General features: G+C 39.1%; 1 protein-coding gene across 1 annotated transcript in view; it reads right to left on the bottom strand.

The window, feature by feature from the left end:
- The window catches only part of LOC126412677 (DNA repair and recombination protein RAD54-like), a 31,403-nt gene that overhangs the window by 15,684 nt on the left and 1,889 nt on the right, over nucleotides 1–13,830 (bottom strand). The window contains exons 2-3 of the mRNA XM_050082381.1: nucleotides 6,611–6,949; nucleotides 2,535–2,731 (exon numbers count right to left, since the gene is read on the bottom strand). Of these exons, the coding sequence (XP_049938338.1) occupies nucleotides 2,535–2,731; nucleotides 6,611–6,949 (536 nt within the window). The remainder of the gene's footprint in view (nucleotides 1–2,534; nucleotides 2,732–6,610; nucleotides 6,950–13,830) is intronic.

The raw sequence follows: 13,830 nt of genomic DNA on the forward strand, positions 1-13,830 counted from the left end.
AGCAGATGAAAAACACGTATCTCAGCAACACTATGTGATCAAAAATATCCAGACATCTGGCTGAAAATGATCTACAAGTTCATGGCACCCTCCATTCGTAATGCTGGGGTTTGCCCACCCTCAGCCTTGATGGCAGCTTCCACCCTTGCAGACATACATTCAATCAGATGCTGGAAGGTTTCTTGGGGAATGGCAGCCCATTCTTCACGGAGTGCTGCACTGCGTAGAGCTACCGATATCGGTCGGTAAGGCCTGGCATGAAGTCAGCATTCCAAAACATCCCAAAGGTGTTCTACAGGATTCAGGTCAGGACTCTGTGCAGGCCTGTCCATTACAGGGATGTTATTGTCATATAACGACTCCACCACAGGCCGTGCATTATCAACAGGCGCTCGATCATGTTGAAAGATGCAATTGCCATCCCCGAATTGCTCTTGAACAGTGGGAAGCAAGAATGTGCTTAAAACATCAATGTAGGCCTGTGCTGTGATAGTGCCACACAAAAAAAACCAAGGGGTGCAAGCCCCCTACATGAAAAACATGACCGCACCATAACACCACCACCTCCAAATTTTACTGTTGGCACTACACACACTGGTAGATGACATTCACCAGGCATTCGCCATACCCACACCCTGCCATTGGATTGCCACATTGTGTACTGTGATTCGTCACTCCACACAATGTTTTTCCACAGTTCAATTGTCCAATGTTTACGCTCCTTACACCAAGTGAGACATCGTTTGGCATTTACTGGCATGATGTGAGGCTTACGAGCAGCCACTTGACTATGAAATCAAAGTTTTCTCACCTTCCACCGAACTGTCATAGTACTTGCAGTGGATCCTGATGCAGTTTGGAATTCCTGTGTGATGGTCTGTATAGATATCTGCCTATTCAACTGTCAGCGGTCTCTGTCAGTCAACAGACGAGGTCGACTTGTACACTTGTGCTGTACATGTCCCTTTACATTTCCACTTCACTATCACATTGGAAACAGTGGACCTAGGCATGTTTAGGAGTGTGGAAATCTCGCATACAGACGTATGACACACATGACACCCAATCACCTGACCACATTCAAAGTCTGTGAGTTCTGCGAAGTGCCCCATTCTGCTCTCTCACGATGTCTAATGACTAGAGGGGTTACTGATATGAGTACCTGGCAGTAGATGGCAGCACAATGCACCTAATATGAAAACAGTATGATTTTGGGGATCCAGATACTTTTTATCACATAGTGTATGTTTGGACTGTGCATAAATCTGTTATTGTGGGTAAGACGTGGGGAAGTTGCATTCATGGGCTGGAAAGGATCTGGTCAGTGTTTTCCGAGGCACAAAAGGAAGTCGTCTTATTGATCAAAATAACTGGTGAACACTACATCAGTCTCCTGGGACAACTAGATGAAACAGTACATTAAAAGGGATCCTAGAATTGAAATTTTTTCATCACAAGAATGCACCTGCCCTCACTGATGCTTCTGGAGGAGGAAAACAGAGGAATTTGAGGTGTGAAATGTTGAAACATTTATCCTGCTGCATCCTCCAATGTCCACCTGTTCCTACTTCTAAAGACTTTTGTTGCTAGAAAATGTTTTGAGACAGGACTGACCAGTTCTCAATCTTGTAATGTTATTTGCTAGACCTAGACCCAGCCAAGAGTTGCTTATTTTCGCAAGGTGCTTGCCCCTGACAACTACTTGGAGGCAGCGGCAAATAACCAGATAACATTACTGCTCTGCTGCATACCACGAATACTGATTGTTGTCAGAACGAAACTGTCTTATTATTAACCACAATATAGGCACACAGTAATTAATGTTGATAAACATTAACCCTAGCAATACCAAAACATTTTCAATAATGTATACCACCAATAGGAGCACATAAAAAACTGTTAATTGTAACTGACTGTTATTAACAACGTGCATTTTCAAGAGATACTGATGTGCAAGTAAGATTCAGAACCTGGAAATATCTTTCAGTGCTATTATTTATTGAATAAGACGTTCATTGCACTATCTCAATTACATCAATCTTTGGATTAATTTTAATTGTAAACCGTAAAACAATGATAGAATCTGGTAGAAGAATTCATTAAAGAAATATTTTTCAAAATTTTTAGTTTATGACTAGATTACAATATTTACAAAAGGTGGGCATAATGTACCCCCACTGCTATTGCTTGGGTTAATGAATTCATAAGGCAAAGAAGCTATCAACTCAGTTGTATTTAATGTACCGTCAGTTCATCTTTCGGCTTAAGAGAGATCTCATCAAAATGTAATTAGTGTCATTAATGGTTATAGAGTATTAATTTTCTGATGCTCATGTTTCATTTCTCCAGTTTGTTATCTTCAGTCTCATATTTTGTAAGTGGTGAATATTTTGTAAGTGGTAAACATCCAGAAATAAATAAATTATATAAGTTTCTTTGTACACAATGACAGTTCTCATTACTTACAAAAAAAGTACATTTTATATGATTTTTGACATATTTATAATTCTTATACTTATCTAGGTAGCACATACCTATATATAAAACATTGCTTTCGTTGCCCATCACGCCAAACACGAGCCATAGCTTGGTCGTCATTTGCAGGATTCCAATCTGGGTCAAACATTACCAAGCGATTTGCACCAATTAAGTTCAACCCACATCCTCCAGCTTTTGAACTAAGCATAAATATGAAGTCAGGACTCAGCGGGTCATTAAATTTCTCTACCACCTGAATCAGTAAATACATTATTATTTGTTACATAATCACACAGCATTCGAAGGGCGCAATAGTCTTCTAATTAATGTAGAGTCAATAGAAAGAGATGAAATAAGACAGCTGCTAAATATATAAAAGATAGCAAAGTATTTGTTAAAGCAGCTGTAGAAAGTTTTATGTTTAAAAATTTTTGAGAAATACATTTCAATAACTGTATCTGATGTGCTTATTACTTGGCCCTTATCTACATATGTAACTCTTTTGTTGTCTTTAGTCTAGTGGGTAAATTGTTACCACAGTGCTGTGGTAGTACTGCATGTGTTTGCTGTTCAACCATGAAAGCTTTTTTCAGTGTCAAGTGTAACATGTAACTCCCATCAACTTCATTGTTGGCTTATAATTTTTTTATTTCAAAACTGAATACATTTGCAACCACTCTCCATTTGTTATAGGATGACGTAAATGTCTTTTCCTTCCAAGAAATTGCTGAAGTTTTCGTCTTCATTATCATTTCCAGTCAGTACATCTAATAAGCTCTTTATCAAAGAGGATAACTTTGTTCATAATAGAGGGAAACATTCCACGTGGGAAAAATATATTTAAAAACAAAGATGATGTGACTTACCAAACGAAAGCGGTGGCACGTCGATAGACACACAAACAAACACAAACATACACACAAAATTCTAGCTTTTGCAACCAACGGTTGCTTCGTCAAGAAAGAGGGAAGGAGAGGGAAAGACGGAAGGATGTGGGTTTTAAGGGAGAGGGTAAGGAGTCATTCCAATCCCGGGAACGGAAAGACTTACCTTAGGGGAAAAAAAGGACGGGTATACAGGCGCGCGTGCACACACACACACACACACACACACACACACACACACACACACACATATATATATATATATATATATCCATCCACACGTATACAGACACAAGCAGACATATACAGAGGCAAAGAGTTTGGGCAGAGATGTCAGTCGAGGCGGAAGTGCAGAGGCAAAGATGTTGTTGAATGACAGGTGAGGTATGAGTGGCGGCAACTTGAAATTAGCGGAGATTGAGGCCTGGTGGATAACGGGAAGAGAGGATATATTGAAGAGCAAGTTCCCATCTCCGGAGTTCGGATAGGTTGGTGTTAGTGGGAAGTATCCAGATAACCCGGACGGTGTAACACTGTGCCAAGATGTGCTGGCCGTGCACCAAGGCATGTTTAGCCACAGGGTGATTCTCATTACCAACAAACACTGTCTGCCTGTGTCCATTCATGCGAATGGACAGTTTGTTGCTGGTCATTCCCACATAGAATGCGTCATAGTGTAGGCAGGCCAGTTGGTAAATCACGTGGGTGCTTTCACACGTGGCTCTGCCTTTGATCGTGTACGCCTTCCGGGTTACAGGACTGGAGTAGATGGTGGTGGGAGGGTTCATGGGACAGGTTTAACACCGGGGGCGGTTACAAGGGTAGGAGCCAGAGGGTAGGGAAGGTGGTTTGGGGATTTCATAAGGGTGAACTAAGAGGTTACGAAGGTTAGGTGGCCGGCGGAAAGACACTCTTGGTGGAGTGGGGAGGATTTCATGAAGGATGGATCTCATTTCAGGGCAGGATTTGAGGAAGTTGTATCCCTGCTGGAGAGCCACATTCAGAGTCTGATCCAGTCCCGGAAAGTATCCTGTCACAAGTGGGGCACTTTTGTGGTTCTTCTGTGGGAGGTTCTGGGTTTGAGAGGATGAGGAAGTGGCTCTGGTTATTTGCTTCTGTACCAGGTCGGGAGGGTAGTTGCAGGATGCGAAAGCTGTTGTCAGGTTGTTGGTGTAATGGTTCAGGGATTCCGGACTGGAGCAGATTCGTTTGCCACGAAAGCCTAGGCTGTAGGGAAGGGACCGTTTGATGTGGAATGGGTGGCAGCTGTCATAATGGAGGTACTGATGCTTATTGGTGGGTTTGATGTGGACGGACGTGTGAAGCTGGCCATTGGACAGATGGAGGTCAACATCAAGGAAAGTGGCATGGGATTTGGAGTAGGACTTTTTGACAGTATTACAAAGGGCATAACAGTAGCGAAATACCGATAACCACTGGCCAGTGTAAAAAAAGTCAATGGCTATCAAAGGGTCCCATAGAGGGATACATGCTACTTGTACGTAGTTGTACATCAATGACAAAACGGTACATGCCACGTACAGGAAATGACACTGAACTCTTTAATGACTGTGACACAACTGGACCATTGCAGCTGGGGCAATGCATACATAAATGTACAGTAGTACCAACAAAACAAACATACATCTCCTCTGTAACAGACAAAATGTACGCTGGTGTGCAATCACGTCTCGTAGCCTAAACGCTACAACGTATGCTCGAAGAGATCACCATTTGCTTGGTAAAATCGCAGTGCACTCTCCATCATGGATCCACTTACAGCTGTCAGTATTTGTGGTGTCATTGCAGCGCATGCAGCAGAAATGCAGGCTTTCATGTTGGCCATTGTTGTTGGGACCTGCTGATACACTACATCTTTCACATGTTCCCAGAGAAATAGTCCATGAGGGTGAGGTCTGGCAACTGTGTTGGAACTACCTGAATGGGACTGCTTTGTCCAATCCATCGATGAGGGAATTGTTGGTTTAGCACCTGTTGTGCCATCAAGGTATTATATGCAGGGGACTCACGGTGTTGATACAACACTGTTTGATGCAAATGAAGGGGTAGGTCTTTCATCAGTCCAGATAAGGTACATCTGGGGAACAGCTCATACTGTCTTCTGTTAAAGAGTGCCATCAATGAAATGTGGGCCAATGATGTGATGACACTCCACTGACAATGATGTTCAACCTGGTGAATCCAGTGTGGGTTTTCTGGTCGCCATTAGTGCATATTGTGTAAGTTGATGTTCCCATTGTTTGTAAATGTGGCCTCAACATTAAACAGTACCCTACGCATAAAGTCATGGCCTTACTGCAGAACTCATTGACAATATTCCAGACGACTGAACGCCGTTGCCATGGAGACCTTAATGTAGCGCCATGTGATATGAGTGGTATCTATGCCTGCACACAATATGCATCATACTTGTTCGAACCATTCCCATCTGTATCTCTGTATCACAAATACTTGCATGAGGGTTTATTGCAGCGACCAACACAACAGCCACCTCTGCTGCTTCATGTGTTACACCTCTGGTTTGGATCCGGGTTTGTGGAGACAACTGCCCTGTGATGCGAAGACCTTTAACAGTATTCATGAAGGCAGGGCGCGTCAGATTATGTCTATTAGGGTAGCACCGGGCTGGCACATGTGCCATTTTGGTGACATTCTCCATACAGTGATATCATATCAACCATTTCCATACCATGTCAAATGTCTAGAACTGATGGTCTGTACATAGATAAATACAACATGCATGAGGGACACCATTATGTACATATCAATGTTTGTGGCAGGAATCCCTATTATTACTTTCGACCCTCGTGATAACATGAAAGTAAGAATATGTGCGTCAACCACATCGCAATTACAAGCAACATGTGGGTCACGCTTGGATCGTAGGAAGTGCAATAGCAGTGCATTTCATTCATTTCATGCGTCAATTTCACATTCCAATTTCTCGAGATGTAATTGAGGTATTGCAATGCAACCAGTGCCATTATTATTATTATTGTTATTACACATGTTATTGATTGTGTATGGGATAATATGGGGTGCCCAAAAAAAAAAGTGTTGAAAGAAATATTTACATGTGGTTTAGAATGTCTCAGAGTATTTACTTTCGTGAGCCTCTGCCATAAGCCGTTTGTCAATATCTATTGTGGTTCCAGAGATATTGGTGGTGGGACACCCTGTATATGGAAGTATATGTATAAGAACATAAATAAAATCTGTTTACTCACCTTTGCTCGTTTCTTGATTGTCATGGTCCCATCAAGACGAACATACGGATAATTGCGGAGCCGGCATAGCTTCTCGAACACATCTAATGTCTGTGTGTAGTTGGATACCAGAACCACTTTGTCATTAGTTGTTGTCTTCACAACAGCTAAAAGACAATCCAGAAGCATCAGCTTGCCAGACAACTCTGGCATTACAGTCCGTCCGTCATACTTTGCTGGCATATGCTCAAGTGCTTTTTCAAAACCTTCACTTTGAGACTGTATTTTGTCAAGCACCAAGTCAGGATGATTGCATAACTTCTTCAGTGATGTTATCGAAGATAGTGCTGACAGACTCACCTTTGTAACAGAAAGAATGCCCAAAATACGCATTGTTTTACAGGTGACAGTTAATATATGATAATTGAACAACACACACAGATTCAAGGAATCTTACACAATCATAATCAAAAACTCATTAAAATTAAGAAAATGACCATCTGCAATAATTACGCAAAATGATCAAATCAAATATAACTATGTATATGAGGAGAGAAAACAATTCATCTAATAGAAATGAGACACAGAAACAATCATGAACTGCTGGATTTTCTTCAGTGTTAACACTATACTCCCCCCCCCCCCCCTCCCCTTCCAGTTCATTGTCCTTTCTTAGAACCTACGCACAGCTCAGCGCCATTCCTATTTCGTGAGGAGTGATCTATCCTCGCCTACACAAACTCTCCACTGGATTTTTCACTGAAATGTAATGAACTGTAACTATGTTTTAAACAGTGGAACTGTGGTTTTTGTTGTTGTTTCAAAGTCACAAACTGATCACATTTAAATGTTTACAGATTTAAATGACAGACGCCCCAACCCCTCTTCTCCTCCCAATACTGCACATTTAACCTTACTTTTATAAGCTTTCTCATGCTTTATTTTTGTAGACTGCCTCTCCATGAACAGAGTACACAGTAAGCATAAAAGTCAACTATCTAGGTAGCTATGAATTTGTAGGAGAATCAGCAGTTTTCTCGTATTTCTCTTTTCAATCTGTGGTGCTGTCTAATTAACATAAATGAATGCAAATGGTTCATACATATAGACATTAAACACTAATAAATTTCACTAAAATATTGTATTAGTTGTGTTTGTAATCAGCACCAAAACACTGATAGAGCAATGGCATAAGGAGGTCAGTGGGACTCTCACAGCAATTGGCATGAAAACTTGCCTGAAACAGCAAACAGATAACATTTAAATATTGGATTCAACTGTATCTAGAACTTAAGTACAATGCACGTGTTGCAGTGGACAAGAAAATTAAGAATGCTGAAACTAAAACTGAGGCTGCATGGGAAACAGTGTGAGCATCAGAAATAAGAAAGGTAAGCTACAAATAAAGATTATAACTGTGTATTTACAGCCTCTGATGCATTTAAAAGCTTAATTTCACTAACACACATTCTCACTAATGACTCAGCACTAAGGTGAACACTTCCATTATGTGGTAAAAGATGTAAAAAATTACTGTTATTTTAACTGGCAAGCAACAAAAAGCTTACAGTTATACTCTTGCAGAAGACTTAAGAAACAAATTATGAAAACAGTCAAGAAAATTAGGTGTCATGAGAAGAACCAGCCATAATTTTAAGTAGGTCCAATTTCTTTCATGCAGGACACAACAGCTGTTTATAATAAAATGGAACCAAGAATCATTATTAAGGTTTAACAAGATTTTGGAAAGGATACATTTTACCCATTCGATAAAGCAAACAAGTAAAGAATCACATTCTAACAAGCACAGGAGTTGGGACGTATTTCAGTCCAATACAGAATGCTTAGAGGAACAGTAATACTGTAACCTGTTGGTCAAATCTTAAATAACTCTCTCAGCAGCACTGTATAGAAGAGCAGAAAACTGTATATGCATACAGAATGGTTCATCTGCATCGTCCTTTTTATGGATCCTATAGTTTTTGGAACAGTGATGTAAGAGTGCAGGAACTTTTAACGTAATGAATAGTTCAATATTGGGAACTTTTAACAAGTATGAGTAACATGCACACATGCAGACAGCCCAGGAACGGGTAATGATTACAATCGAAACAGTCTGTTTAGTGTCAACTTTCTCTTAGCTGGGTTGGACTGTGCAGTCATTGTTAAGAGACTGGGCAGAATCTACCCATTTTTATATTTGTAGCACAACAGAGGATTAAACTGGTGACAATAACTAAACTACAGATGAACAATGAACTACACTCAGGTTACATTTAATTCTTGTAACGTATTTCAGTGAAGGTAAACAGTTAGAGGAGAGAAGAGAAACCTGGTGGATGAGGAATATCAGTATGAAAGATTTTAAAATTGAGATAAGCCTATTACATGTACAAGTATGAAGAAAATCTTTGAACCTCATTTTATATGTTTTACATTTTTTTTACGTTATGAGAAGCCTTTTCTCAAAAAGTATATGCGCTAATGCTATGAAATTTTCAGGAACTGTTCGCAACTTGTTGCTGTCTCCCTGAAACTATAAAATACGAGATCCTGCAATTACATTCTGATTTTTAGATGATTATATGTAGGGAAAAAAATGGATGTGCAAAATAAAAACTTTATTAAAGATACAATTTGCACCATAAATTAATAACTGTAGTTCAATGGTCTTGTAACCTTATCAGGACACTACAATAAAATTTTCAGATTAACTGCATGATTAGAATTATGATTAGATTACGGCAATAAAAAAATTAAAAATTGAAATATCTGGTAAAATATTAATCCTGCATATTTTATTTTTCCATTAAAACACAGCTCTTTTGCTTTACACATGCAAAATTTTAGATTTGTACATTACTAAATATGGGTGTAATGTTTCTTTTTTTTAAAAAAAATAAATGTTTACAGTTTCCATTACATCCTCCCTGAAGTACCAAATCATCCTCAAAATCAAGAATGGAAGTTCCAGTGTCCACTTTGTTTCCGTCGTGTATCACACAATGTATGAAGGTAGACCCCTCACTTCTCCAAGTTTTTGTATAATTCCTCATCCATCTGCAGTGTTAAGTTCCAGTGAAAAATTAGACCCTATACGATGCTCAAGCTGAGATAGCTGGGAAGACCTTGAAGTGCTCAAATATTTAATTGGAAAAGTAAGAACATTATACTAAAATTGCTACAGCTGTGTCCAGATAGGCACTGGAGGATCAAAATCTGTCCGAGAGAAAGAGAAGTGTCTGTTAAGGAGGTGCCCTATTGCCACTCTTTTTCATAATAGTGATGGACAAGCTTATAAAAATCTATAGAAATGATCAATGAATCCAATGTCCTACTTTGCTGGGTGGATAAAAAGAAGCTGAGGTGCAGAAAAAGCTGGTGGGCTGAAGCAGTATGTTTAAAAATTTTGGACTGAAGATAGCATCACCAAGACCATACATGTGACCATCAATAGGAAAGGGCAAAGCTTGAATTTAATATTTGGAAAGGACAAAATCAGAATCAGTTTCCCTTTTCAAACACCTCAAAAGCACAACTTCATAAAACAACAGTATCAACCTGGAAATATTCAGAGAAAACAGAAAGCATCCAACATTTACAGTCAAGTCTCAAACCTTCCAGGGGCATGCAAAATACCAGAAAAAAGGAAAAACAACCATGCACCATACGTATTTGTGCCACTTCTTGCTTACAGTTTAGGGACATATAATCTACTACAGCAGAATCCAAATGACAGAAATGAGATTCATAAGAACTATGAACCAAATCACTAGAAAGGACAAAGTAAAAAAATTGGCCAGATGGGAGTAGGACTCGCACACTGATGGTTCCGTACAGACTTAATTATGTATGTAGACTGTTCATCCAATATGGGAATCAAGAATCTCTACGATTTTTGCCCATTATCAGCACTGATATCGCAAGATATCGGTCCCAGGGAGTCCAAGACATCCGAAGATGTTTCAATTTCCATTTTGAAGTGTGCAGGTAACTCAGTTTTTGTGATTGATATGGACATGAGTTCTGTGTGTGTTTAGGCCACATTATGCCTACCACAAAAAAATTTATACCCTTTTTGAGTAAATTATATTTGGCATAGAGGGCACCTACAATATGTACCTTTTAACGTATTACATTTTTTAAATAACACTTTGGAATTTTTTATTTTCCCCTCAGAAATATGTTGTTGGTGTTTTGATTCATGGAGTCTGTTCTCTAAAGGGATGTTACTGGGTTGTAAAAATTTAACTGGACTATGTGGAATAGTTCCAAAGTTATTAAGACCTGAAGTTGGGTCTGAAGATAGATTGCCTCACAAATGACACAATAATATTTTTTTGTGTGATATTATTAAAAATTAACAGTTTCAGATTTTTCCCTTTATTTGCACAGTCAAGCCTTGGTTCTTGCCAAATTTCATGATTCTAGACCAATGGGAAGTACCATATCGATTTTGATGACTGTGCTTGCAAGGATCGAAATGTGTGGCGTAAATGGCCATAAGTTTTGGTTGCATTGACTTACATGTTAACATTTAATATACAGGCAGGGGACCAGACTTTAGTATGTGACAAATTTTAACTTAATAAGTCTACTCATGCTTGAGAAAAATCGATCTTAACAGACAAATGGACAGACAGACAACAAATGAGAATTTTTTTCTGTGATATAATTAAAAATTAACCATTTTCGAATTTTTTACTTTTGTTGTACTGTGAAATCTTAATCCTTACTAAATTTCATGATTCTAGAACAACAGGATGTATCCTACAAGTTTTGGTGAGTGAGAGTGCGAGTATCAAAATATGTGATACAAATGGCCATATCTGTTGACTGTGTTGACTTACACGCTTAATTTTTTTACACTGTCACATGACTTGATGTGTCTAACCATTCCTAATAAAATTGATTTTTAACAGTCAGTAACACAGACAGACATACAGACAACAAAATTATCCTATAAGGGTTCCACTTTCACTGACTGTGGTTTGGAACACTAAAAATGGGGTGAACAGGAATGTAACCAGCATCGAAGTTTCCAATACCAGTGTAATGAAAAAATGAAGACTGAAATGGTATGCGCATGTTATGAGAATGGATGAGAAAAGACCAGCCAGAAATATTTTGAAATATCAAAGGAAAAAGACCATCTGTAAAACCTGGGAAATGCTGGACGGATACAGTGAAATCAGATTTCAACGAGAGAAGACTCCAGTAGGAAGAGGACCAGGAACAGAAGATTTATGACGAGAGGAGGAGATGGTGAGCACTTTTAAATCACATTCGGGAAACTGGAGCTGGGTAATGATGAGGCAGAACCACTTCACAGTTCACTGAGTGAAAAGATTTCTCCTAATATATTTTCAATATTATCTAGCCCCTTACTAAATGGTTACTGCTTGGAGTCCTGGTGCCCCCAAACTGTCACGCACCTACTCCTCGGAATGAACAGGGAGGTTACAGCTCTGGCACCAACAGTGTGTTCCCTGTGTAGTCAGCCAGGAGGCTACCACTCTGCAGGCACCTAGTGATCCCTCCACATGTACTGGCAACCAGTCTGGGTATTGGGTGACCTTCCCCACACAGCCTGCACTACTGTATGAAACGCAAATTCGAAAAAGTGGAGGTCAAACCAGGCTAGGGGAGCTAACATGAATTAACTGAAGAACGTGTTGTGAAAAAAAGAAAGTGGAAAAAGATACTCTCTGACCTATGAATAAGCTAGGTTTTCAACAGGGAATCTGTCTTACTGACAAAGACTGAGAAAAGATATAGTCGGAGAGCAATACTGCAGCACAGGAAAGGATGAAGTACTGCAATGTCTTGGAGCCCCATGCTTGCCATGCAAGTACTCACAAAAGATGTGCGAGAACCCTGGGGGATTACCCATTTGCGATGAAGTTCCACTATACTAGCTTGAATGTGCAGTGTGCTAGAAGCTAGATGGGTTGTTGACATCTGCTAAAGCTAAAAGATGTTTTTCCATACATATATCTTGTTACTGTCAAACGAATACCTGTCTTGTCCCTGAGTCTATCCTGTATTGTTTGTAGTAACAAAGGTCACTTATGCAGTTACCAATAGCAGTGACAAAGGACAAGAAGGTTGTTCTAGGACACTATCTGTTGGAATCTTTGCTTTGTGGTCTGACTCCAGTTGGAGTATCACAGACAACATAAGTAATACTCACTATAAAAGGGTAATGCAGTGTTTACTGCATGGAGAAGCTTGGCATGTTTATTTGATTTAGCATTATAGGGAATTAACATATGTTTGATAAATAGATAATTTACATACATTTCACTGTATGCAATACATGGCAACAACTAGTAACACGACTTCATTTGACTTCTCAGTGTTGCACAAATGTTCCACAGAGAATTTCACATAAACATTTCCAGTATCAATGGAACTGAAAAATATGAAAGGCTGTATTGCATCAAAATGTGATCACAACTGGCTTCTATGATTTTTGTCAACAGAATGTGAATTACGAGGTCTGACTCCAATGGACATACACTCTGTTCAGATGTAAGTCTACTGTCAGAACTGTAGTGCACCCCCATGCCACAATCCTTTAACCTCCTCAAACAAGATTTCCTGGGCAACAGTGTGCTGTTGATGTTTGCATGTTTACTTAAGAATGTGCACTTAGAAAGAAATTAACTGAAATGGTTAAATCAGACTGAGTACCAAACTCATTTCAACAAAAGTTAAACATTTATACATAAAAATATACGGAGCATTTTGCATACATCCATCCCATATAGCCTACTTCCTTTGAAACAATGAGCACTTTTTATGAATGTTCATGTGTGTCTGGAGTGGTGGTCATTTTAATGTTTAAGAACACAGTATATCTCATAGTACTTGAAAGTGGAACGTCACTTGCTGTTCAAGTTTGCAGACATAGTTTTCTGCTGCTTTTCGTGCCTATCATAGTTTTTATAGATAACTTTTACCTTTCTGTTGCATTACAATCACAGACACAGATAGTCTTTAAAGAATTTTTAACATGTTGAAGCAGTGTTCAACAAAACCATTACAAATATTTTGATCTTTATAACATCCAAAGAAAGCTTGGACAAATTCATTACATACATTTTGATTTATGTAAATGCCAAAGAAACACCAAACAAATGTTTCAAAAAATACTATGAAGATGAATGACCTTTTGTTACAGTCCGACATATATTTACAGTACAGGTCTAGAAAAAAAAAAACTCCTCCCAAACAGA

The sequence above is a fragment of the Schistocerca serialis genome, chromosome 7 (assembly GCF_023864345.2).
Source record: "Schistocerca serialis cubense isolate TAMUIC-IGC-003099 chromosome 7, iqSchSeri2.2, whole genome shotgun sequence".
NCBI classification, from domain to species: Eukaryota; Metazoa; Arthropoda; class Insecta; order Orthoptera; family Acrididae; genus Schistocerca; species Schistocerca serialis.